We start from the raw sequence: 27,201 nt of genomic DNA on the forward strand, positions 1-27,201 counted from the left end.
CATCAGCATCTGATCGCGCAGTCGACGGATCCCCGGAGCTAAACCTGCACTTTTCCAGGTACATAACCGAGCTGGTGTCGCCGTGTGTAGTCCTGAACCTGAACCGAGAGTCGGGTGTTCGAATCCAGTCCGTCATGTTCGGTGTGGGTGTGTGGATGCTGCGGGAGGCTGAGCTGCCTGATCATAAACCCCATCACCTGTCAATCACCGGGATTTAAAGTGTGAAATTCGCGTTGGATTAGAAATGAAAGATTAATATGTTTAACTATTCTAGCTTCTCCGCGTTTGTTTACTAAAAAAAACAAAACAACGTAATGTCGGTCTTATGGCGATGTTTAACGTCTTTCGTTTGTCTTTAGAAATGATTGACATGTCGTCCATGATCGTAGCTGCCGGAAACTCTGACGTTGAAACTAAATCGACCTGTTGAATGATCTGAAACGAGTCAATACTGTTGTTCTCCAGCAGGTGTTCTCAGCTTTTTCATATTTTAATGGCGGTTCAGTTGTGTCGCTTTTCAAAAGTGACGCGCAACTCCAGTGATTTTATTTTCTTCCTGTTGTTTCTTTCTCTCTAAACGAACCATCTCAGTATCAAAAGAAACGCATTGATGTCAGCCAGAAAACGTCTATTCAGTTATAAATAAATATAAATTCAATATGAAAAGCAATAATCAGCCAAGAAATAACGTGAGAAGAGATTTGGTGTCAAACGAGTATTCTGTCCTCTAATTGGCTGTCGCACACCACCTGATGCAGACTCATCAAATACAGTTTTTGTTCTTTCAAGGGCAACTAATGTGTTGATTTAAGTGTCTCTTAAATTGATCTTCGACTATTTATTGTATCATCAGTATGTGTCTGTTTGTACACAACTCTATTTTCATTGAAATATTTACATTAGAAAATGATCCTAAGCCCCGCCCACTGAAAACACTTGTTTTTCCTGGAGATTAAATTGTTTACCATAACCACACCCACTCTGCTGTGATTGGACGAGCATTAAGGCTTGTCCCCGCACGTCATGAATCCTGGAAGTCTCCACCTCCAAGGGACTCGTTGTATAAACAAAGCAGGGCGTAATATATCTAACCTCATATCTAAAAAATGGATGCAAAGACACACATAGATAATAATGGTAGAGAAATGAGTTTGTTATTTAATGAATTTGCAATTATGACATTTTTAAACACCATGCCAAACCATTTATGTACCCATGAAAAGTTGTTTACGTCCTACTCAAAGTACTGATTCGATTCTTTATGAAGTCATGAGCTCCTTGGCAGAGGTATGCCCCTTTTTAGTGCTGTTCCAGTAATAACCGCTATCATATTTTACACACATCGATCATCGTTTAGCAAGGGATATCATTATTATCGGCGGAGTGGTATTGATTCATCCCTCAGCAGAACCGTAGTAGGACTTTCAACCTCTTGCAACTGAGAACCTCGATCTGAGACTTGGAGGAGCTGATCCTCATCCAACATCCTTGTAAAATTTCTTAAGATGCTCCTGTTATTCGCGGTATCATTTACAGATGTTTGTCCAGTTTAGTCCAGTTGTCTCTTCACAGCTAAAGTAGATGAACAGAACCCTCATACATCCGTGGACCAGGTCAGAGGTCACGACCCCAAATTTAGGGTTGTTTGTTCAACGACCGAAATAGCTTCTGTGCGGTGAGCATCAGGACGTCTCGCCCAGACATTAATATTTCAAAACGTTATCTCAGACTTAACCTGCACTTCAAAGCCTGAATTCTGGTCCTAGCAGGAGGCATGAAATATTCAGCCATGTTTTCGATGTCGGTCGATGACTTTTCGTTTTGTTTTCACGAATGTTCGTTTTTATGCTCTCTTCGAATCTGTTTGGTGCTCACAGATCAGTCCTAGTCAGGATCTGACTCTCCCTGAGGGTCTAGCGAGCATGTTCAGTCGGATATGAAGCAGGTGTGGAACACGACTGTGTGTGTGTGTGTGTGTGTGTGTGTGTGTGCGGTCAGCGTCGAGGTCACACAGCGTCTGGTTGAGCCTCCAGGGATGAGGCGTGTGAGTAGCAGACTGACAAAGTGAAACATCAGTAGGAGGATCTGAGGGGAAATGAAGTCGCCCACGTTTTGATCCCCTCTGCCGCGTTATTACATCCGACATGGCTTCACTTTCTTCTGCCGTGTTTTTATTCCGTTCGTGTTCTTGAGGAGCTCAAGTCTGGATCTTCAGAACTCGTGAGTGACGCCTTCACCTGCATAACATTAGGGGTGTAAGCTACTGATCATCAGTTGTGTTTCTCACGATATACTTAAAAAATGGATATAATACAATTAAAAATACATATAATTTTTGGCTCTTAAATACTATATTTTATTTTTTAATCATATTTATTTTATGGTTTATGGTATATTTCTATAAATTGGAGTAAAAATTACCATTATTTTTTATTTAAAATCAGTCAAAAATATTTATGCTGAGGGTGAGAGGATACAGTTGACTCCAGCAGCTTTTAAAGCTGATCTTTGTGCATATTTTGGTTTATGAAACAAATGAAAGCAGTTACGACTTCGTCAAGAGGCTGTAAATATTACAAATATCCTGATGTATCTTGTCGTTGCCCCCAGTATCGTCATAAGTATCGTCAGTTTCTTGCCAGTACACGACCCTATAAGCTACTGGTCACGTAAGAACTGTAGGATGTTGACATTAAACGTTAAATCCACACTTTTTATGCCGTTTTTGATACATTTTTAAATGTTTGAGATTCATTAAAAGGACCGAATGCACTTTCAAGATGTCGGCCGTCCCAGCACAACAACAACAGCATAAATATTGTACACCTGGATGTCAGGTGATGAGATCATATCCCCTCTCTCCTTTGACATGTTTCTCCACGTATATATATATATTTGAGAAGCCGACAGAGAAACATCAAGCCCTTCACGTTTCATTACGTCGCTCACTCATGTTTCCAGGGTTTCGAACACGACTGCAGCAGAGAAATGGTTTATTTACGGCATCGACTCGTGGTCCCCGGAGGACGTCGCTCTTTTTATCCGACCGGCGCTTGATTGGGTTCCCAAGTTTATTTATGGTTCCCTTCTCGAGAGAAACACAGTTATCGCACCCCCCAACCCCCTCGCCACCTCAGGCCGGATCTTCACTTTGATCGTCTGCTGCCGTTGATAAGTGTTCACGGGGAACGAGGCGGGAGCTTAATGGATTTACTCGAGTGTGTTTGAACTAAAGTGCTGCTATTTCACAAATTATTTATTTCTCTGCAATGGTCAGAAGCTGGAGTTTAGAACGAAAGCAAGGGAGGTTAACTACTGTTGCTCTGCTTATCAAGCGAAGTTGTCCACTATCAGTTTTCCAACTATTTTTTTCCCCGGAGTCAATTCAAAGTTTTCTGCATGTAACAATGCTTTAAAAAAAAAAAAAAAAAAAATCGCAGTTGCGCTATTTAACCACTTATTTCCCCAATTCTCTCCAGCAGTACAAAGAAATATTAATTATTGTAGACCCACTTAGAAAAGGTACTAAATTATAGCCATCATAACAGATAAATCACAGAAATGAATTTACCGTATTTACGGAAGAATAAGGCGCACTTGATGTATTAACACTGGTTTTACTTAACTACATTTAGTTTATAATTGACAACCATTTAAGGTGTCAAACTGGTCCAGAAAAGGGCTGAGCCGGTGCATGTTTTGGATCCAACCATAAGCACATATAGTTGAACCAATCAGGCGTCTGAAGACAGTCATCAATTAATTGACAGTCAGGTGTTGCTTGTTTAAGCTGTTACCTGATTCGTTAACTCATGTGTGCTTGACTGGTTGGAACAAAAACCTGCACCGTCTCGGCCCTTTTCTGGACCAGTTTGACACCCCTGAGGCATGCATTAGTACAATACTCTTCATTTATGAATACAATAGTTGTACTTTCTTGTGCCACATCACATGACCAAAACGCATGCGTCTCATTGGTCAACAGTACATACAGTCATGTATATATCGGTAAGAAATGAACGAGGATGAAGAGGAGAGAAAGAAAACGTGTTAATGGTTCAGGATTTTTGTTCACGCCGAGTCTTGGGGTCACACACGGACATTTGCTTGTGTTAATGCAGCCCTTATTAATTCTGACATTACTTTCTTTTTTTCTAAAATTAAGAAGTTTATGGACAAATTGTTTATTCATTTTACTAAATCCCAACATCTCATTTTTTAAAGTACATTTCTGTGTATATTTTTACTTCTCTTTCCTCTGAGATTAACTTCTATCGATTCGTTGTTATGGTGAGATGAACTTTACTGTTTGCTTTGACGCAGCTATTAATGGAACAATTTTACTTTTCAAGAAACATCTTAAGACGTTTTTATTTGTTCAGGCTTTTCCTTGATTTTCTGAAACTCCTATTGTGTTATCAGTTTTATCTTGACCTTTAAAGTATATACTTTATTACTTTATTGAATACTGTTTTGATTGTTAAAGTGCTTTGTGACCCTGGTCTGGAAAAGCGCTATACAAATAAAATGACTTACTTACTTACTCTTTCGTAAATGATGCTTTTGATTTGTGCATGTAGCCATTAGCACGGGGATGCTGTCCTTCTCGGAGACAACTGTTGGTTATTAACTCATGGGAAGAGAAGTGTTTAAATTTTGAAATTTAGGGTTAAAAACAAGTATTAAATGCTTATTTAAAACAAGATTACCTCAAGTACTTGTTGATAACATCACTTGCAGGGTTTCTGTTAAAAAGGTTATTTTCTAGAAAGCAAAGATCTTAAATGTTCTCAGTGAAACAAGAATCTTTAAAAAAAAAAAGAAAAAAGGATGGGGTGAAAGAAAAAGCCTGAGAAGATCTAAAGTGTCTCTTGTGTTAAAAGGCGGTGTTAGAGGAGGACAATTTATGTGACACACACCTAAACAGTGTCGCACTCAGCAGCTGTAGTTCTTGAGGTGAAAGTGATCACTTTTCCTCCATCACTCACTCTCTGCTGACCAGAGCTTGAGTTCGCACTTGAGTTCTGCTCCTCGGACTAAACCCACTTTCCTCGTCAGCGTTCACTAAAACCCTAGTGGCCTCCTCCAGGGAGGACGGAGATGACAGGACGAGGGCTCGAACAGAGAGACGATCCACGGGAGCTTAAATGCTCAAAGTGCTGAGTCATGCTTCTGACGTCGGTACTAATGTGTGAAAGCGTTTATAGCCGGAGGATCAAAGAGATCATTGATTTCTTCTTCTTGGTTATCGAAGAGCTGTCAGAGGAAAGGTCACTTAATTCAGCTGTTAATCTCATAACCAACCTGCTGAAGGATCTGAGTCTAGTGTTGTTGTCTTGTGATGATCCCCTCAAGTTCTGATCCATTTGAGACCAGTGACTTCCTTCCTCACTTCATTACTTCACCATTTTCTTTACATTTTTTATATGATGCTCTTGATACTTGACTATACATTTTTAAAAGATCTCATACATGTTATTTTACAAAGCCACTGTTTCTTTTGGTGACACACAGCAGAAGACATCTCTCAACTCTCAAACCCTTGTGGGAGCCAAGCTCTCAAGCCGTTTGATTAAGACTGTTTAAGCTAACGTAACACATGATATATACATGAAACTGATGGGAAAGTCTTGAGCTAAAGTATGAGTATAATATGTACTCAACCCCTAGCTACAACTCAAGGGATACCTCAAACTCATTTGTTTTCAGTTCACTGGGTCACCTTGACCCAGAGATAACACAAGGGTTAACCACATATAATGATATTCTCCTACTTCTTGTGTGGGAAAGGAATGTCGGGAAGAAAAGATGTCTTCGTGGAGTAAATAGTAACCCTGACATTGCACGAAAATAACAAGTTTGTGTTTCATGGAGAACTTTGGAGTGAGATAAGTAACGGCTTGTTAAACTGTGACAGCTCTGTGCTTCAGAAAGGATTCAGACAGACATGTAAACTCTGTGTTATTCTCTTGTACAAGTAAAACGTGTCACTTTAAACCAGATCTGATTCCTATTCTTTGTTTAAGTAAAATCCTTTTTTTAGATTCCTAACCTAATGATAACAATTAAGTTGTTTTTTTTCAACTATGAGGGATAGTTTACACTGAATGCTATTCTTGCTAGCTTAGCTAGAGGCTAACATTGGTGTAATTTACCAGCCTATAACACTTTGTATCTTTTAAAATGACAGTGGTGTGAATCTAAAATGTAAAAAAAAACAAAAGAAATGTCTAATATCAAGACATTTTCTTATCATTATTCTTACATTAAAAACATTTATTTGATGTGCGTTCAATTTTTATGCAGGGCGGCGACACTGAGGGTCATCGGCTCGTTTTTACCGAATCGTGGTAACCGAGCTCGACGAATAGAAGTTGACTTATTGACATAAAGGTTTGTCGACCGCTCTGTCCATTCAGTGAGAAGAGCACACAAGCTAAGTGTATTGATTGTGTGTGTGTGTGTGTGTGTGTGTGTGTGTGTGTGTCTGTGGTTGTGGTCATGACAGTGTGAATGATTCCATCCTCTGCTCAGCGACACAAAGATGAATCCAGTTCAAGCTGTGCAAACAAAAGAGACAAACGTCCGTTTGTGTTTACCTGGAATGATTGAGTCTCCAGTCGCAGGTTTATAGCTTTTTTTTAAGAGCCGGAGGTTTGGAGCTCGACGCCGACTCATCTCTTCCTGCGACACTTCCATCAGTCAGGAGCCCAGATGGTCTCTGAGACGAACACAATCACAATCTGACGACACTGTGTCTCGATGTTTTCAATCCTAGTTTATCTTCGAAATGCTACAAAACGTGATGTTGTCAACAGCTGGTCTTGGTAGGGAGACTTCCATAAATACATATGTTCACTTTGACCCAGAGACAACACAAGGGATACCACAAACACATTTGTTTTTGGGCCTCTGGGTCACCTTGACCCTGAGATAACACAAGGGTTAAGAAATTCCTAAATTAATTCAAAACCGAATGTCAGAATTTATGATAATGTAATCGTTTCCCCAAAAAACATGATTTGGAATTTGTTACTATGAAAAAACTGTTGTTTAAATTGCCTGTAGTTATGGGAAAACCCACTCATGAGTGAATGTAAATAACAAACTGTGTCATAGTCTTTAAATACTAGTAGTAATACTATTCTCACTTTAAATATAAATATAATAACTTAAGACAGAAAATATTATATATACATATATATTGAAAGATTTAATTCCAATTAAGGTATAAAATGTTTTCAAATATTGGATTAAAAAAATATTTGTGAAAAATTTACTTTAAAAACATGAAAAAAAATAAAGAAAACTTCTAAAAAACAAAAATCAGCTTAATTGACTTTCCTGACCTGAACAAATAATCCGGTTATTTAGTTCACTGATCCTAAAGTTAAATGAATAATAAATATGTTTTTCTTGGATGTCATGAAGATTAAAATGCACTAATGTTTTGTCCACAGATATGTTCCAGGGCTGATGGCTGACTTCAACCTGTTCTTCACAAGAGCGCCACCTGTTGAGGGCAGGTCCTCCGAGCTGGACGGTTTCCTAGAGTCCTCCAGCGACGGCAACTCTACGGCCGAGAGATGCTTTCGCGCTCACTCTCGCAACAGCGTCCTCCAAGGGCTGCCGTTCGGAGGAGTGCCCACGGTCCTCGGCATCAACGTGGTGGTCTGGTTGGTACGTAGAGCGAAGTCACTCCCAGATCCTAGGTTTGACTTCTCGCATCAATTCTGCTGTCGAGCTAATGTGTTTCTGTGGAGCGGGTGGTCGACCAGAGTCAGCCATGATGGTGATGACGAAGAGAGTCATAATGTTTGATATAATATATTATATATATTATATGTCAACTGTTTTCAAAAATTATTTTAAATAAGTTGGCCGTTTACTTTTGTATTTTCTAAGATATACCACATATTGAAGATTTTGTTTTTTCTATTAAACCAATTAAAAATGCAGCTGGACAAAAGAGTACAAAACACAAAAAAAAGACACTCGAAAAACGAATATAAATAAAGGAAAATAAAAAATTATAATAATCAGAAAGGTATAAATAAGTTTATTTAAAAAAAGGGTTTTGGAAAACAAATTAAGATTGATTTTCTTTAACAGCCTTAAGATTTTCTGAGAGGCTATAAAAGAAAAAACAAACGACAACAAAATAAAATCACATTTGTTTTAGTAAAACAGATTGTTACATATTGACTGAAATCACAAGTGGAACGTGGCCTTGTTTTCTCTGTATCAACCCATCAGAATTCTATGGCTGAAGAGTCTCCGCCTCTCAAGGCCTCTTCATTCCTCATGAAGGTCTTCGACACATTCGCTGAACGTCATGACCTGATCCTCCTCTCTGACTCTCGACATCTGGTTTCATCGCCATGGCAACGCAGGCCATTGAGACGAGTCAGTCAATGTGCCGAAGGTGCGGCGGCTTGTTTGAACCTTGACCTTTCCTGCTTGACGGCTTATTAGAGTCGAGGTGCAGTCGCAGGGATGTCATTGTCAAGAGCCGATGGTGAAGCACATACGAGTCAAAGATTCATTTGACGTGTTGCTACACGACTGTTGATGGACCTCAATGAGCGTCTTTGTAACACGAGTGGCGTCATCAGTAGAGTGACACCTTCTTCCACAAGCATCACTATAAAGCGATACAAACCCCCCTTGAACACTCAAATATTTAGAAAGAGTATAAATAATATAAAAATGTATATTAACTCTTGTGTGATGTCGCCGGGAAACAAACGTGTTTGTGGTATCTCTTGGGTTGTCTTGGGGTCAAGGTGAACGACCTCCCTGGCTTCCAGAAATACATACGCACTGGTGGAGGTTGTTGACCCTAACCGAGAGGCAACACAGGGGATACCACAAACACATTAGTTGTCGGGCCTCCGGGTCACCTTGACCCTGAGATAACGCAAGGGTTAAAAAGGCAGTTAAACAACAACAAAACAAGGGTTAAAGAAGATTAAAGGGGGTAGATTTTTAAAGAAATTGAAAAGTTATACACACAAAACAGAAATTGACAAACATACTGTATGATTAGAAATAAAAAAAATAAAGTTTTTTTTCAAGAAATAAATGTCAACAATGCAGCCAAGAAAAGTACAAACTATTATTAAAGTGACATTGTGTGTTAATACAAGTGCTCTCAGTGTTTATCTGTGTGTGTGTGTGTGTGTGTGTGTGTGTGTGTGTGTGTGTGTGTGTGTGTGTGAGTCCTCTGAGTAGTTTCCAAGACAACCACAGCTCTGGACGATTGTGAGTCGAACCTCTGATGTTTCTCTCTTTCAGTTCCTCCTGCTCATCTTCTCTTGCCTGAGGAAGGCGGCGTGGGACTACGGACGCCTCGCCTTGCTCATGGACAACGACAGGTCAGCGATGCCATGCTGTTGTTGTTGATGAAGAAGGTGGTGAAGCATCTTCATCATCAAGGGTTGTATGAGTTGCTGGAGTCAACAGCGCCCTCTGGTGACAGTACCGCTGCACTACCGTTGGATTTAATGACTTCTGAAAGTCACACAAGATGAAAGTAAACAAACAATAACATTTTGATTCTCTACAGTCTGACATCTTTGTTTTACGGCGAGCCCAGCGAGAAGGAGAAGTCTCCGTCCGAGTCCAGTCCCTCGGACTCTGACTCCAAAGACTTGGTGAGTCTCTTCTTCAATGTAAGCAGTTTTGTATGTTTATAAAAAATGTTTAATTTTGTTTTGTATTTACTATTGTATTTACTCTCTATACATAACTTTACAGATTAAGTTCTTTTGGATTTTTTATTATTTATTATTTTTTTTGCCCTTCAAAATAATCTGAGTGAATATTGAGATCCTATTTATTTAAAAAATGATTTTGTTTAAACTCTAAAATGATATAACAATGATATTAAATTGTTTATATTTATAAATATTTATTGGCATATTTTTGTTTATTTTTTGCTTATCTTTCTTTTCTCTATTTTTCATTATGTTATGTTATCATTGACAAAAATATGCTGCAAAGAAATAAAAGTCGTGACAAAAACTTCTTGAAAGTAAGAAAAATGATTGAAAGTAAATAATTTTTTTTTTTTATTAAGTTAGCAAAAAATTCGAAACTGTAAAAAATATTGTTAAAGGGAAGAAAAACTTAATTTAAAAAAAGGATAAGTAAGTAAGTAAGTAAGTAAGTAAGTAATATTTATTTATATAGCGCTTTTCGAGACCAGGGTCACAAAGCGCTTAAACAATCAAAACAATACTCAAAAAACTACATACTTTAAAGATCAAGATAATACTGATAACACAACAGGAGTTCGAGAAATTCAAGGAAAAGCCTGAACAAATAGAAACGTCTTAAGATGTTTCTTAAAGGAGTCAGTAGACTCCATCAAGCGCAAAGAGAGAGGAAGATCGTTCCAAAGCTTAGGAGCAACAGCCTGAAAAGATTTTTCTCCTCTGGTCCTGAACCATGTGCGAGGAACCATCAGTAGATTCTGATCCACAGACCTCAGAGCCCGAGCTGGGGTGTAAGGCTGGATCAGATCAGTGATGTAAGGAGGAGTCTGACCATGAATAGATCTGAAAGTAAGAACCAGAATTTTAAAGTTGATCCTGAAAGAAACTGGAAGCCAGTGAAGAGTTTTAAGGACCGGAGAGATATGAGTTCTTCTACTAGAGCGGGTCAGAATTCTCGCTGCAGAGTTCTGAATCAACTGCAGGCGAGACAGCTTCTTCTTGTTAAGACATGAAAACAAACTGTTACAATAGTCCAGACGAGAAGAAACAAACACATGGATTACAAGCTCCAGATCATGTTCCGACAACATTTTCCTAAGTTTAGAGATTTTTGTTGAAGGAAACAGTTTCTGGTCAGTTTTCTGCAATGTCGAACAAGAGACATGTCTTTATCAAATACAACACCCAGGTTTCTTAGGCTCAGTTTGACAGACTGACCTAAGTCACCCAAGTACTGACTCAACCCTGGAATCTTATCATCAGGAGCAATCACCAGTGTTTCAGTTTTGTCCACATTTAGCTGTAGAGTGTTTTCACTCAGCCATTGTTTGATTTCTAGCAAACAATTGACTAAGCTGTTCAGCCTCTGGGGCTCAGTTGGATCAAAAGAGCAGTAGAGCTGGATGTCATCAGCAAAAATGTGATAAGAAACATCTGGAAATCTCTGAATGATTTTACCGAGGGGAATCAAGTACAGCAAAAACAATAAAGGACCCAGAACAGAACCTTGAGGGACTCCACACAACAGATCTGCCGATTCAGACCTCATTTGATTGGCAGATACACTAAAACTGCGCCCAGAAAGGTAAGATGGGAACCATTTTAACACAGACCCAGACAGTCCCACTTCATCCCTCAGTCTTCTCAGCAGGATCTGGTGATCAACTGTGTCAAAGGCTGAGGACAGATCCAAGAGAAACAGAACAGTGAATTTACCAGTCATCATGATGTCACTGGACACTTTCAGTAAAGCTGTCTCCGTAGAGTGATGTTTACGGAAGCCAGACTGAAACTTCTCATGGATGTCGCTCTGATCCAGGAACAAAGACAGCTGCTCAGACACCACCTTCTCCAACATCTTGGACAAGAAAGGGAGCTTAGAAATAGGCCTGAAATTACTGAGGTCAGTTGGGTCTAAGCCTGGTTTTTTGAGCAGAGGCTCCACAATGGCATGTTTAAATGCATTGGGAAAAACCCCTGTGGAAAGGGAGAGGTTCACCATATTGGTAACCCAGGGGCCAATTACATCAAATACTTTGATAAAAAGCCTACACGGAAGGACGTCATCTGAGCAAGAGGAGGGTTTCATCTTGTTCACTAGTGCCGAAATATCACCCAAAGATACAGCAGTGAAGGAGATAAGTGTAATTGTTGAGGATAAAAACTAAAGCAAGTGAAATTAAGAAAATCTAAATAAAAAAAAAGTATTATGAAGAAAAAAGGGAAAGAAATAGTTAAAAAATAAAGAAAATTGGAAAATTATTTTAAAACTCTTAATAACAAAAGAAACAAATGAGATTAATGCATGTGTGTGGGTGTGTCCTCCTGCCTCCAGATGTGTCTAACATCTGCCTCCTCGTCCTCCCAGGGCTTCTGCTCGTGGCTCTCGTCTCTCTACCACATGAAGTAAGTGCTCCGGCGTTCCTCTCTGATGTCACCTCTGATGTCACCGCTCCAACAAAACACCAGCAGCTCCGGGGTCACTATAGGAGTTTCCAGTTGTTGCGGTGACGCTCATTTTCGGGCGCTCGTGCCAACAACCCCTACCATGGGAAAGTAGAAACCGCACCGCGTGATCTCGGTGTGTGGCCCTCGCCACGCCTCCCTCGGGCCTCTGGAGTTTGTTCTTTTTTACGAGGCCGTTTTTTTTGTTGTTGTGTCGACCTCCGCCTGAAGCCACGACCCGAGGAAGGTCGCAGGTCGAGACCTCAACATTTTACTCCGGATTCAGACTATATTTGGCCTTTTTTTATTTTTAAAGTTCAACATCAATATTCTCTTCTAGTTAACCCTTTTTTGACCTTATTCATTTAAAGGTCACCTGTTGTATTTTAATTCCATGTTTGGAGAATTGTTAAAACAATTTTGCTTTCAATGCAGATTTATTTAAAACCATAGTGAGTGTCTTATATCAATTTAAATGCAAAATCACAAGCGTATCTTTTAGCTTGACAGACATGAATAATCAAACTGAGAAATAAGTCAAGATTAAAAGACAAAAAAAAAATATATATATCTTTTTCTATCTTCAGTTTATTAATGTTTTTCACTTTATAATTTCAGTTATTTCCATAATACGTCTATAAAACATTATTTTATAGTAGATTCTAATCATCAGCGAACAGTAATTAAAAAATATTAATCAGTCTTTAAGAATAAAAAGATGTTTTCGACTATTTAAGAATAGCATAGCCAATAGTTGCTAACAGTAGCTAGCAGCTAGCTACAGCTCTATAGTAAAATCAATGGCGTTAATAGAGTTTTTTCTTATAGCGCTCTCATCAGAAAAAATATTTAAGTAAATAAGTAGATGTGTATTGTTGACTAATATGACATTTTTTTTAAAGGAATTTGAGAGTTTGGTAAAGTAGCGATTTGACGCTAACCGCTAATATTTTGGCCGTTGATGGCTATTTGAAACTTTTTTTTTAACTACTGTATTTTCTTCTGCTTCATAAACAATATAATTTCTTTTAATTTTAAATGTTTCATGTCTTCAGGAAACCAAATGTTTGGTGTAACATGAAATGCTAATAGCAGCATATAGCCTGAGCTAGCTGTATGTGCTATCATACTAATAAATACAGATGAAATGTTTTAGTCTGCTATGACACATTTTTTTAATTAAAAGTTTACATTAGTTTAAACAAGATATCTAAGTTTGAAATGAGCTAAAAAAAATTAAGTAAGTTCAACATCAATATTCTCTTCTAGTTAACCCTTTTTTGACCTTAATAATTTAAAGGTCACCAATTTTTGCAAAAATTGCTTTCAATGCAGATTTATTTAAAACCGTAGTGAGTGTATTATATCAGTTTAAATGCAAAATCACAAGTGGATTTTTCAGCTTGACGGACATGAATAATCAAACTGAGATGATCAATGTGCACGATTTGACGTATTTTCACACCTGAACCACATGTTCTTCCAGGGACGACGAGATCCGCAGCAAGGTCGGCCTGGACGCCGTCACCTACCTCTCCTTCCAGCGCCACATCATCCTGCTCATGGCCGTCATAAGCCTGCTCTCGCTGGCTGTCATCCTGCCCGTCAACTTTTCCGGGAATCTACTGGGTATTTCTGGAGCGTCCGCGCGATGGTCCGCTTGACCTTTGACCAAAAACAAAATAAGAGAAAGGAAGCCCTGCACCTGACGGGGCCACACAGAGATAATCACAGACAAACACACACACACACACACACACTCGGGGCTGTGGTTAAGAGCTCGGATTCCTAAAAAGGAAAGATGGATTTAGAGCAGAACAGTGGACACTCACACAAAGTGCTTTCCCGTGTGAAATTGTAGAAAAAGAAAACACTTCACCAGCTGGGATTCAATTTGAAAAAGCAATATATAATCAACGGCTTCCTGATCCATTTTAAACACAATAAGTATATATATTCTCATATTGAAGGCCAAATTGACTAAAATAAAATATGATTTTAATACAATAACTAAGTCATTTTGTAGTCTGATGTGTTTTATTTTAATCTATTTTAAGGTGAAAAATAAATGCATATTAAAAAAATAATAATATCACGATTTAGTGAACAATAAGATAAATATTTAAAAATACGAGGAAGGTTTTTGAAATATACATATTTTTTTAAACTAAAGCGTATAAATTCAGAAAATAAATAATGTGAAAAGACGCTTAGCTATTTAAATATGAAAATATATATTTTTAAAAATAATATTATTATAAATTGAGTTTTGAGGCATTTCATGAATTTCAAGTTTTCATTTGTTTTTATTTCCATGAAATTAATCTTTAGCTTTATGGAGAATTGATTATAAAATATATAACCTATTTTCTTTTCTGATGTAATCATTTAAATAATTATTTTTAAAATGTATCAAATGATAATAAATAAAAAATAAATATATTACAAATATAATTTGCTTGAGTAATTAAAAAGAAAAAATGGAATTAGGCTCAATAATAACTTGAATAAAATGAAAACTGTTGATAGATTTGATATTAAAAAGCAATGACATCATGAAAATCTGTTTTAATATAATTTAATAGTGAATGTTGTGCGTCCATGGTTACAGGAGAACTTACAATGATGTCAGAACTTTTTACAGTCGTCTCACGTGCGTCTCCCATGGCGACGACAAAACAGAGAAAGTCAATGTTTACATGTGGACTTTCATCCGAGGGGTTTCCTCTTCGGTCGAGGTCATACCTGTCGTCTCTCCTTACAGGAGACAGTCCAGAGGACTTTGGGAGGACGACTCTGGCGAATGTTAGCGGCGAGTGAGTTCAGCGACACTAGTGACTATATTGGATTTTTTTTTAAATTCCATCCTTGTGCTTCAGAAATGGTTTCCTCTGGCTGCACGCCGTCTTCGCTCTCGTCTACTTCACCATCACGACGCTGTGCATGTCTCACCACTCCGCCCGGCTGGACTACCAGGAGCACGAGAAGGTGCTTTGATGACACTTGTTCTAAATGTACACGTTTTCATTTAAGCTTTTTTTTTTTTTTTTAAATGTGTTCTTAACCGTAAAAAGTTTAACTGATGACTTCTATACAAGCTCTAAATATCCATGCACTGGAGGATAATAATGAAAATAAATCTGGGAGATAAATAAGTCAAGATTAAAAGACAACATTTTTTTCTGTTATGTTTTTAACCTTATAATTTCAGTTATTTTCATAAAACGTCTATAAAACATTATTTTATGGTAGATTCTAATCATCAGCGAACAGTATTTAAAAAATATTACACAGTCTTAGTAAGAATAAAAAGATGTTTTCCACTATTTCAGAATAGCATAGCCAATGGTTGCTAACAAGAGCTAGCAGCTAGCTACAGCTCTATAGTAAAGTAAGTAAGTAAGTAATTTTTATTTATATAGCGCTTTTCCAGACCAGGGTCACAAAGCGCTTAAACAATCAAAACAATATTCAATAAAGTATATATTTTAAAGATCAAGATAAAACTGATAACACATAGTTTGTTCTTATAGCGCTCACATCAGAAAAATTATTTAAGTAAATAAGTAGATGTGTATTGTTGACTAATATGAAATATTTTTTTAAAGGAATTTGTGAGTTTGGTAAAGTAACGATTTGACGCTAACCGCTAATGTTTTGGCCGTTGATCGCTATTTGAAACAGTTTTTTTTTACTAGTATATTTTTTCTTCTTCATGAACAATATAATTTATTTTAATTTTAAATGTTTCATATAGTCAGGAAGCCAAATGTTTGGTGTAAGCTAACAACATGAAATGCTAATAGCAGCATGTAGCCTTGGCTAGCTGTATTTGATATCATACGAATAAATACAGATGAAATGTTTTAGTCTGCTATGACACATTTTTTTAATTAAAAGTTTAAGTTAAGTGAACATGTAGCATACAGCTAACGTTGGCCTGATGTCAATGAAACAGACACATTTTTTAGAGTTTCATTTATTGATATTTGAAGCTAAAAATAGCATTTAATCTGTTTCAGGTCGCCAGAACTCTGATGATCACCAGTATTCCCAGAGAGATCACCGACCCCGGACTGATCACCAAACACCTACAGTACAGTACAGCCTCTATTTCACCAAACTTTTGACACTTCCTGTCGACTTCATTGAGTTTCCTTCACCAGCGAGGCGTACCCGAGCTGCACCGTCACGGATATTCGATTCTGTTTCGACGTGCAGAAGCTGATGCGGTTGGACGTGGAGAGGTGGGTGGAAGCCGATCATGTCTGGATGTGGTTCTTGTTTTAGGCGAGTGAACATGTCGTCTCCTGCAGACGCAAAGCCATGAAGGGAAGATTGTACTTTGCCTCCAAATCCCAGAAAGAAGGGCGGATCCTGATCAAGACTCATCCGTGCGCTCGCATCTTCTGTTGCGACTTTTGCGGCTTTGAGAAGGTAAAAACTGCGATGCATATATAAGAAGATTAAAATTTGTTTAACTGAAATTAATATCATATAAATCACGTCACATTTAAAGCATTTACGTGTATTTATTTTGTATTTATAAACAACATACTGTAACAAAAAGAAAATCTCTTTGTAATTTGTTAAAATGTTTTATTACTTCTTGAGGCCATAGTTGCAAATGGATAATTGAGAAATAACACAACGTATATTTACAATAAATCCATCAACAAAAATGATAGTAAGCCTTATTCAAATTGTATTAATAATTGTATAAATGAATAGCTCAGTTAGATAGATTTGACAACATATAGTTTCTGTATTTGTTAATTATTAAATTATTGAATAAAAGATATTTATAAAGCAAAACAATAAATTATACAGGGGTTATGCAGCTGCAACAAGGATTATAAAAAAGAAAATAATAATAATAATAATGATGAGTCACAAATGTGTAGATTTATTGATTCATTTTAATTGATTGAAACACATTTATTCTTCGCTCATTGGGGGATTTTGAGTAGATTAAACATTAAACAACAAAAGATTAAACATAAATACACATTATATTCAGGCATACAGTACATATATTAAAAACAACAACTAATATACAGTAATGTCAATAAAATAAATAACAATAAATCATATACAGAAGTCAAATAATAAAGTAAAATAATAGTGATAATAGACTAACAAAAAAAATTATCATAAAATAAACACTATCATAAATATAACAGTCATAATACATGAACAACAATTAACTTTATTAAAATTAAATAATAGCAGTGGACAGGAGCGGCGGAATCTCTCCAGTGCACACTGGTTTTCAATCGTGACACTGCAAAGGAAGCTCATGACCACTAGGTGGCAGTGTAGAACCGTGACTCCATCCCCGTGTGTCCCCTGAACCCCGCCACAGGTGGACGCTGAGCAGTACTACAGCGAGCTGGAGGAGAAGCGCACGGACGAGTTCAACGCCGAGAAGAGTCGCATCTCCACCAAGCGGCTGGGAATCGCATTTGTGACCTTCCGTGACGAGAGGATGACTGCAGTGTGAGTAACGGGCGGCATGACATCAGGGTTCACGTGTGTGAGGTCGCGCCCTCAGACTGTCACTGCAGGAAATCCTCATGAAAACTGCCAATAAAAGCAGGGATCTGCTCGTGAAGTCCTGCTGGCTAATGTAGTGTCTGTGGTTCCTGTGACTCATCACGTGTAAAATAACTCGTGTGTGTTTCTCCGACACGACGTGAACACACTCTTTAAATGTGATCACAACAGGATCGTCAAGGACTACGGCGGCGCTCACTGCAGACCGCAGCAGTCCAGCATCACGGCCGTGGTCCAGTCGCACAGTTGGGGAGTCGGCTATGCCCCGGCGCCCAATGACATCATCTGGTGAGTCCGAACACGCAATCCACCTCCCAGGTTCACGTCTGTCCTCATTAAAACCATCACTGCTGAGATGAAGCCGATGATGTAAAAACGAAGAGTTTGTATTGGCAAGAAGCTTGCGATACGATGGGTATTAATAAACGATATATTGCGATACTGAAGGAAATTTCTGTAGTATTGTCCCAAGTACTTGATGAAGTCGTTACTACTACTTTCTTTTGTTTAAAATCCAAAATATGTCCAAAACATCGGCTGCTGGCGTTGACTGTATCCTCTCGTCCTCAGTCATCGCCGGGATCTCGCGGGATTACTTCGTCCATTTAGCTGCGAAGGAAATAATTACCGGTCGTGTAATTGTTACACAAAAATGAACAAATGCTACATGTTAGTGGTGAATTAAAAATGGTAGAACTACTTATTATAAAATAAACCATAAAAGATAAAATAGGATTGAAGGCCTGAGAAAATAATTGTCATTGATACAGTGTTTATTATCCATACAGTATTGTGAAAGAAAAATGACTGCCGGATATTTAATTGCAACTTTATTTGCATGTAAATTGTGTAAATAATGATAGTAATAATTTCAAATAAATGAACAAATACAACACTTTTTTTTTGGTATAATAAATAATTATGAATAAATAAATTAATAATTATAATAAGTTTTTATTACAATTATTATTATGAGTATATATTTTAGAACATTCTTTATTGAATTAAAATCAATAAAATAACTAGGATAAAAATAAAATATGATTTAAAAGCAAGAAAAAAACAAGAGTATCTTTCTTTCTTTTTTAAATACATATTTCTATTAATTTTCACTTATAAAAGTATAAATGGTAACAAAATACAAAATAAATATTAAACCAAAAATCAGTTCCCCTTTCACGACCCCAATTACAGCAGTTACTTTCAGTGTTTACTGTAAATAAATAGTAAATCAAATATTAATACAGTATCTTCGCTATATATCAGTGTGTCGATATTTTCTCACACCCCGAGTGAAAGCTGTAGTGGATGATTTGATCTTGTCATTTTTAAGATCTAGAAGTCGTTGAGAAGTTATATATGATCTACTTGAAGATCCACCAACACAACTCAAGTGTCCTTGAAGTGCATGTAAGAAGGATCTTGGATGTAGCACCTCTTCTTCTGAGGGTCTTTGAAGTGCACGAGGGAAAACCCGGCGCACTAAACTCAACGCTCGTGTTCATGCAGGTCGCATTTTCAATTGAATTCTCCCTTTGATTACGTTTGACACTCTCGCTGCCTGTCAAGAGTCGTCTCCACCACAGGATTCGTCCGAGGGGCTCGTGGCTGATGATCCGATGTGATTTATGTCGTCTGTCTTGGAAAACAAGGGCTGCTTATGTAACTCGGGCTCATCCGATCGAAAGAAGGAACCGCTGCTCTCTGCGACTCCATCTCCGCATCATCACACATCCGCACACCTCCACACACGTCGGCTATTTAAAGCCCGACACGAACACGTCGAGGGCGTCCTGTCTCATTATACATTATACCCCCCCCCCCCATCTATCTCTCTCCCCCCCTCGTCCACCAGGGAGAACCTGTCGGTGTGCGGATCTCGCTGGTGGCTCCGCTTCGTCCTCCTCAACCTCCTCCTCTTCCTCCTGCTCTTCTTCCTCACCACGCCGGCCATTATCGTGAACACCATGGACAAGTTCAACGTCACCCGGCCCGTGGAGAGTCTGCAGGTCAGAGGTTATGACCTTTTCCCTTGGCAGCCCAAGATGTCGCCCTGGTCCACGCGTCAGAACAGATCAGCGGAAACATTTATTCTTTGTCCGGTCAACATCCGCCACGAAGCATTCTTTATATCTTAATATGTTTGTTGAATGTAGCCATTAGCACGGTGTAGCTTTATTGCTAAATATAAGATCTTGTCTCTTATCAACGAACTGAAAAAATATGATAAATGGATTATGATAGAAATATTATTTAATTAATCAGTTTGTGTTTCTGATGTCACTACATTTGGCTACAATGAGTAACCATGGTAACAGATTCGTTCAGGGTGAAGCAACATGATAAACCATTACATTTTTCTTTTAATGTAGCCATTAACACAGTGCTACTTAAATATTACCCATCACTACCCTCAATTAATACATACTTCATTTTTTTTTTTTTAAGAATATTGAAACACTTATGGTTTGAAACTGTGTGTCATCATCGCGCTAATGGCTACTTTTCAGATTGTTAAAAATGGGACAGGGATGCTACTCGTTGCTACCTTAAAATATTTTTTTCTCACAAGCAGGTTGGTTGACTTTTCTTCTAAGTTGTAGAAGAATATATGAGACAAATTAAAGCATGTTTTTTGAAGTGTAGCCATTAGCGCGATGGTAAAACATCACTTAATGTAAATGAGCTGATCTGTGATCTGCAGAGTCCCGTCATCACGCAGTTCTTCCCGACCCTCCTGCTGTGGGCCTTCTCTGTCCTCCTGCCCTTCATCGTCTACTACTCGGCCTTCTTCGAGTGCCACTGGACCAGGTAACCATCTGCGGCTCCTCCCCCCTTCCGTTAGCCCGGCATTCCCATTGGCTGTCACTCGAGATGACTTTTCCACGTGCAGGTTGTCATAGCGATCTCCATGCGAGGATAATGAGATGCGCTAGGGTGGGGGGTGGGGGGGTACATATGGAGACCCGCAGCACCTTTTTCTTTACATAACAGTCGTGTTGGCGTGATGCGAGGATGCAGATGGACCGGAGGGAGGAGGACGTGGAAGAGGAAAATCAAAACGTTGATGTTGCGTGTTTTTTTTCTTTTCGAATTCCCGCAGATCCGGAGAGAATCAGCTGACGATGCACAAGTGCTTCTTGCTGCTGGTCTTCATGGTCATCGTCCTGCCGTCGCTGGGTCTGTCCAGGTCTGTGTGTCGAGTCCCCACATGTCAACGCAACAATCCAACCAAAGACATGACGATAGAGAAGGACAAAAGTGTCATCGTAGTTTATGTTGAGATAGAGTAGTCTTCTAGCTCAGCTCTTAGATGAGCAGGCAGTTGAACTCCCACAGCATGAGCCCCAAAAAGAGCAGATTTACCATATAAATGATGTGCTTGAGACCTTGACTCCGGCAAGATCTTGAGTAAAAAAAAACATCATTGTATCATCATTATTCAACTTTATGGATTTTTAAAAATAAATAAATAAAACACTTCAAATCCGATTAAACTTTTATAATAGTACTTTCATGGTTTATATTTTAATAAAAGATGCGTTTTTTTTAAATTAACATGCAAATACTCACAGCATTTTTTATTAATTTTGGTGTTGCAGTTAAACTTCCGGCCACAAGCAATGATAGGTCCTCTGCATAATTCCAGTGATGACTGAGGACGAGGGGATGCAGACCACTCTAGCAGCTTTTAAAAGTTGATGTGTGGACATATTTTCATTTCATAACAAACGAAAGAAGTTATGACTTTGTTAAGAGTCATGTGATCTGTAAATTTCTATAAGTAAGTATAATTAAATAACAATATATATCGTAACGTCGCCCCTGTATTGTATCAGATTTTGGCCAATACACACCCCTAATACTTATATATATCAAAAGTGCAGTCTGGACTCAGAATTATGTTTTTTATATAAGAAATTAAACTCTTATTTTGACAAAACTCATGGTTTAGTATGTGGAGCATAATTTAATAATGAAAAAATAGGTTAAAGATTTCGGTTGAAATGTTCACTGGTTGGTCTTTCATGTTGTTGATAAAATCACAAAAAAAAAACATTTATATATACATTGACTTAAAAGTAATGTCATTCACTTCAACGCTTCAGTTAGTACATTTTGGCACGAATGCTTTTGAGTCGACAGGAAGTGGTTCTGACTCGCGGTCTTGCACATAAATTTTGGATTCCACGGAAAAGTGATGTATAGTTTTTCCCCGACAGCCTGGACTTGTTCTTCACGTGGCTCTTTGACAATCACTTCCTGGATGAAAAGGACGTCAAGTTCCAGTAAGAATCCTTCCTCCCCGAGTCCCGAAACCCCCGCCGCCAAAGTGACCCCGGACACAACCCTCTCTCCTCGCAGGTGTGTGTTCCTCCCAGACAACGGCGCCTTCTTCGTCAACTACGTGATCACGGCCAGTCTGATCGGAACGGCCATGGAGCTGCTCCGCATCCCGGCGCTCAGCGTCTACGCCGTCCGGCTCTGCTTCGCCAAGTCGCAGGCCGAGCGGATCCACGTGAAGCGGGTCAGTACCTCTTGGATAGAGGGATCCCTCTGATGATTGACGGGTGATCTTGTGTCTCAGAACCAGACGTACGAGTTCCAGTTCGGGCTGGAGTACGCCTGGACCATGTGCATCTTCGCGGTCAGTGTCACCTACAGCATCACCTGCCCCATCATCACACCCTTCGGTAGGTGTGTGTGTTGTGATCGTACACATATGCTAGTGTGAGTCACGAGTGTGTGTCGGTCGTTTTTCATTTTGTGTCTGTCTCCAGTGTGTGTGTAAGATTTTAACTCCTGCCAGTATTTTTGTTCGTAATGTGTTGACATTTTATTATCACTGTAGTATTGATTTAGATTGTGTGTTTGAGTACACAGATGTGTGTGTTCCAGAGAGCTGCAGTGTAATATCTTAGTGTGCTGCTGTCTTGTTTGTGTATTCATTTCTATGCTTAAGGGAGAGTTTATTAGTAAGGATCTAGCGTATCACAGTACATTGGCAACTATACAATGTATTACGATTTTTGCGATACTGTAGGAACAAGGATATATTTGTAGTATTGTCCGAGTACTTGACTCTGGTGTTGCAGTATTTACAGACCACATGACTCTTGACGCAGTCGTTACTGCTTTCATTAGTTTTAAAACCAAAAAATGTCCAAACATCAGCTTTAAAAACTGCTGGAGTGCGACTGTATCCTCTTGTACTCAGTCATCTCATGGATCTAGCAGGATTTCATTGGTCTTTTAGCTCTAGAGGACGTAACGACAGCTGCCATCTAGTGGCCGGATATTTAATTGCAACACAAAAATTGTAATAATTGAATATTTTCAGGTGAAATGCAAATAATAAAAAGTTTTTATTTTACACAGCTTATTAAAATATAAACCATGATAGAACTAAGATAAAAACAAAAGTAAGATTTGAAAGGCAAAAAGAGAATGTATTTAAAAAAAATAAACTAGTTAAAAAAAACAATTTTAAATGCCACAAAAACATTAACAAAGCTGTCAAAATTTGTATGTAAATTGTGAATTAAAAAAATCTAATTATTTTATTCATACAAATGATGTTAAAATTTAAGCCATACAAGAACTGTGATAAAAATCAAGTATGATTGAAAATAAATCCACCTAAAATAAAGTTTTGAAAAGACAATTTGTTTTGCCACACAAACGTGACAAACGCTGTCGATATTTGATGTTATTTGTTGTTCGATTATTTTAATAATACACAATATAATAAATGTAAGCTATAAAATAACTATGATTAAAAATAAAATATTATATAAAATCCAAAATAATGAAAAAATAAATGCTGTTGAATATCTACACAGTAACAGTAATTTCTTCCCCCCATATTTATATTCTTACAATGCTTTCATGTGTGTAAGTTCTGTATTTGTGAATGCATTGGTGTTCAGATTGAGTGAGACTTTGCACAAGTGTTGTGCGTTCGCGTGTGTGCGTCTGCAGACATGTGCGATCATTTAGCCGGTGGGAGTCAGACGCCCACTGCGCTCCTGTCCCACATCACAGGAGCTTCTGCTCAGATCTTCAGTCCCTGCAGACCCTCACTTCTCCCACCTGCTCACCTGTCGCTCCCTCCCCCCTCGATAGAATATTCATCCTGCACACACACACACACACACACACACACACACACACACACACACACACACACACACACACACACACACACACACCAAACTATTTCATAGGCTCCACTTTTAACTCCCGTGTCCTGACCTGGCATGGTCAAAACTCTAGGTCAGCGGGTGGAAAGGAAAACACCTCTAATTTTGTGCTTTTTTTCATGTGCGCTCAAAATGTTTGTTTAACCCTTTTAGAGCCAGCAAATCACTGAGACTCCTCGACTATTCAAGCCAATAGTAGAGTAAAGAAAATTAAAGGTTATTTGTAAAACGCCTTTCTAGACCAGGGTCACGAAGCACTTGAACAATCAAAAACAATATACAGTTAAATATATGCTTTAAAAGACCAAGACAACTTAAGACAAACTGGGAGTCCCAGAAAATCAGGGAAGGCTGTTGCTCCTAAGCTTTGGAATGATCTTCCATGAATAGTTCTGAAACAACGAGAATTTTAAAATTGATCCTGACAGAAACTGCTAGCCAATGCGGAGTTTTAAGGATCAGTGGAAATGTAAGTTCTTCTACTAGAGCAGGTCAGAATTCTCGCTGCAGAGTTTTGTATTAACTGCAGGCGAGACAGCTCCTTCTCATGATCTCCGTGTTGATCTCACCACATCACTTTGTTGGGGTCCAGGTCTCCTCTACGTCACCCTGAAGCACATGGTGGACCGCTACAACATCTACTACGCCTACGTGCCCACCAAGCTCAACCAGCGCATCCACAGAGCCGCCATCAGTCAGGTGGTCCTGGCGCCCATCCTCTGCATCTTCTGGCTGCTCTTCTTCTCTGTCCTCAGATTGGGTAAATATTATTATAATAATTATATAATATATATATATATTATATAATTATAATTATAATGTAACGTATTTAATTTTAGCTCAAATTTAGAATCACTAAAATTACAATAATAGTAATAATAGTAATAAAAAATATATATAAATTATTTATAATGCACCTTTTAGACACACAGTGGTCACAAAGTGCTTTATATACTAGCAGAGTTAAGAACAAAAATTACAACAATAAGAAAAGCAAAATATCAATAAGAATATGACGTAAGATGAGATGGATTCTGTAGGTTAATAAAATAGTATGTTAACATAAAAGCAAGTCTGTAAAGGTATGCTTTAAAAAAAAAGATTTAAAGTGTTTAATTAAAAACATCTAATGGAAAAAAGTTTGGAAAAGAAAACATCAAAGTGCAATTCAATGTAATGTAGTTCAATAATAATAAAAATCCTTTTTACACCCTCTCAGTTCAGTTAGTTTATGCCACTATAACTTTTTCACATTTCAAAAAACCAACACTTCAAATGTAGATGATGTGCTGACAAGTTTTTTTTTTTCTCTCAGGTTCGGTTCATCCCATCACACTGTTCGTGTTCCTGTCGCTGCTCTGCTGCATCACCTTCTCTCTCGTGCGTTTGTGCCTTAAGAAGCAGCCCGACAGGTCGACCAGCTACCAGGTGAGGTCCCGTCCTGAGGAACCCCCCGTATTCTCACCCTTCGATGTCTTCCAGATGTCCAACCAGCCGGAGGAGGCGGGGTTTACAGATGCAGAGCGGAGCGCCGTGACGAGCACCACTGCCTCCAGTGTACAGTACCTCAGTCCGTCTAAACCGGCACAGGTGTCAAACTGGTCCAGAAGAGGGCCGAGCCAGTGCAGGTTTTGGATCCAACCAGTCAAGCACATTATAGTTGAACCAATCAGGCGTCTGAAGACAGTAATCAATTGATTAACAGTCTAGTGTTGCTCGTTTAAGCCGACACCTGATTCGTTAACTCATGTGAGCTCGACTGGTTGGAACAAAAACCTGCACCGGCTCGGCCCTTTTCTGGACCGGTTTGACACCCCTGCAAGGGTCACTAGAGATTTGATTGACAGCTGCTTTTCTCCTCACAGTTGTTCGTGGCGTCGGTGCTGCTGGAGCCGGAGCTCGCTTTGACGCCGATGCCGTCGCCGGCTCATCAGGGCTACGGCGCCATGGCCACGGCGCACACCACAGGAGGTGAGGAGGAGGAGGAGGAGGAGGAGGAAGGTGAGCAGACCCAGACTCGCGAGACCGAGTTGCAGGAGCCGCCGGTCAGCCCGCTCATGGTCAGCCCGCTCATGGTCAGCCCGCTCATGGACAGCCCGCCGGGGTACCAGTAACGCCAGCAAACGCTCCGACCCGCTAACGCCACGTTCTCACCTTTGCCTCAAACTCTTCTGGGAAAAAAAACCCCCAAAAGATGCTCTTCTGTTTTTCCGTCCTCTTGGACCTTCTTCATCTCCGTCCTCGTCTCCGAGGTGGCGACCGCTTTCTGAACTTCATGCGTGGGAGGGTGTGAGCAGGCTCGCCCCCGCCAGACTGACAGCACGGTCCGGGCGGCGGGTGAGATCTGCTTCCTTGATGGTGGGGGGCAGAGGGTGAGGGCAACGAGAAGGAGAAGCCATCTGCAGTGAGAGCAGACAGACGGCGAGAAAAACTCAAAGACCTGACACGAGACGGCACAAGCTCCTCCGAAATCCTTGAATACTTTTTGCTACAGATGTTTGTCGTCGACATTTTTCACCTCCATCTCTGAGTCTTACCAGCGGCCGAGTGTCAGCTCGAATGTCCATCGGGAAGCACATTTATGGAAAATTAAAAAAGGCTCCTTCCCCTGATTCTTTAATACAAATGATTAGTTTTCTGTTTTTAAGTCGTAGAAAAACATAATTTGATTCATTTCAAGCACTATTTGTGCTATTAGCCATTAGCATTTACCACATTTTGTAAATGTTTCTCATATTAAACCCCCGCAAAATGTTCTTATGACTGACTGAAATTATGGATTGAACAGAAACTAGTGTAAATAAGTGAAAGAAAAAAACGGCTGAGAGAAGCGCTCGACTTCAGGTACAAAAACTGAGGGAGTCCATAGAGAACAACTAAGGAGTTTTTAGGGACTTTTAATTAATTTTTATTGAGTCATTATGGTGTGAATCATGAGTTTTAAAGGCTCAAGTGAGGGCGACTAAATCCTGCTGATATCGGTTAAAATTCCGTCACTACAACAAAAGGCAAAAATTGGATAAATGAGTCAAGGTCATGGGGGCAGCAATGAAACTAAAGAAGCCCACCATCCCCTCCCATTATACCGACGTGTTCCCCTTTACTCACGATTAATCTGAATTTCAAACTTTGCGAGGTGATGTCACGCCTGCTGAGGCGACTGAATGTCTTTTTTTCCCCCAATATTTAAGGTTTTCTTTTTTTTGTACTGAAGTGTATTTGAATGTGATATGTGTTGTGCCTTGAAGGGAACTGTGGGAGTGAGACAATCCAGCATG

At 39.0% G+C, this 27,201-nt stretch overlaps 1 protein-coding gene across 1 annotated transcript; it reads left to right on the plus strand.

Annotated features, from left to right (window-relative positions):
- tmem63c (transmembrane protein 63C) lies at nucleotides 1-26,207 on the plus strand. The gene is made up of 23 exons (XM_087780073.1): nucleotides 1-58; nucleotides 7,461-7,680; nucleotides 9,298-9,377; nucleotides 9,569-9,656; nucleotides 12,088-12,125; nucleotides 13,651-13,793; nucleotides 14,929-14,980; nucleotides 15,044-15,152; nucleotides 16,187-16,260; nucleotides 16,331-16,411; nucleotides 16,481-16,601; nucleotides 17,530-17,663; nucleotides 17,892-18,008; nucleotides 19,576-19,729; nucleotides 20,425-20,531; nucleotides 20,824-20,910; nucleotides 21,944-22,009; nucleotides 22,086-22,248; nucleotides 22,309-22,414; nucleotides 24,516-24,683; nucleotides 25,239-25,351; nucleotides 25,406-25,480; nucleotides 25,789-26,207. The coding sequence occupies exons 2-23, from the start codon at nucleotides 7,477-7,479 to the stop codon at nucleotides 26,035-26,037; spliced, it is 2,529 nt and encodes an 842-aa protein (XP_087636199.1). The 5' UTR covers nucleotides 1-58; nucleotides 7,461-7,476; the 3' UTR covers nucleotides 26,038-26,207.
- The last annotated feature ends 994 nt before the right edge of the window (nucleotides 26,208-27,201 follow it).

Source organism: Callionymus lyra, chromosome 18, assembly GCF_982586985.1.
Source record: "Callionymus lyra chromosome 18, fCalLyr1.hap1.1, whole genome shotgun sequence".
Lineage (NCBI taxonomy): Eukaryota > Metazoa > Chordata > Actinopteri > Syngnathiformes > Callionymidae > Callionymus > Callionymus lyra.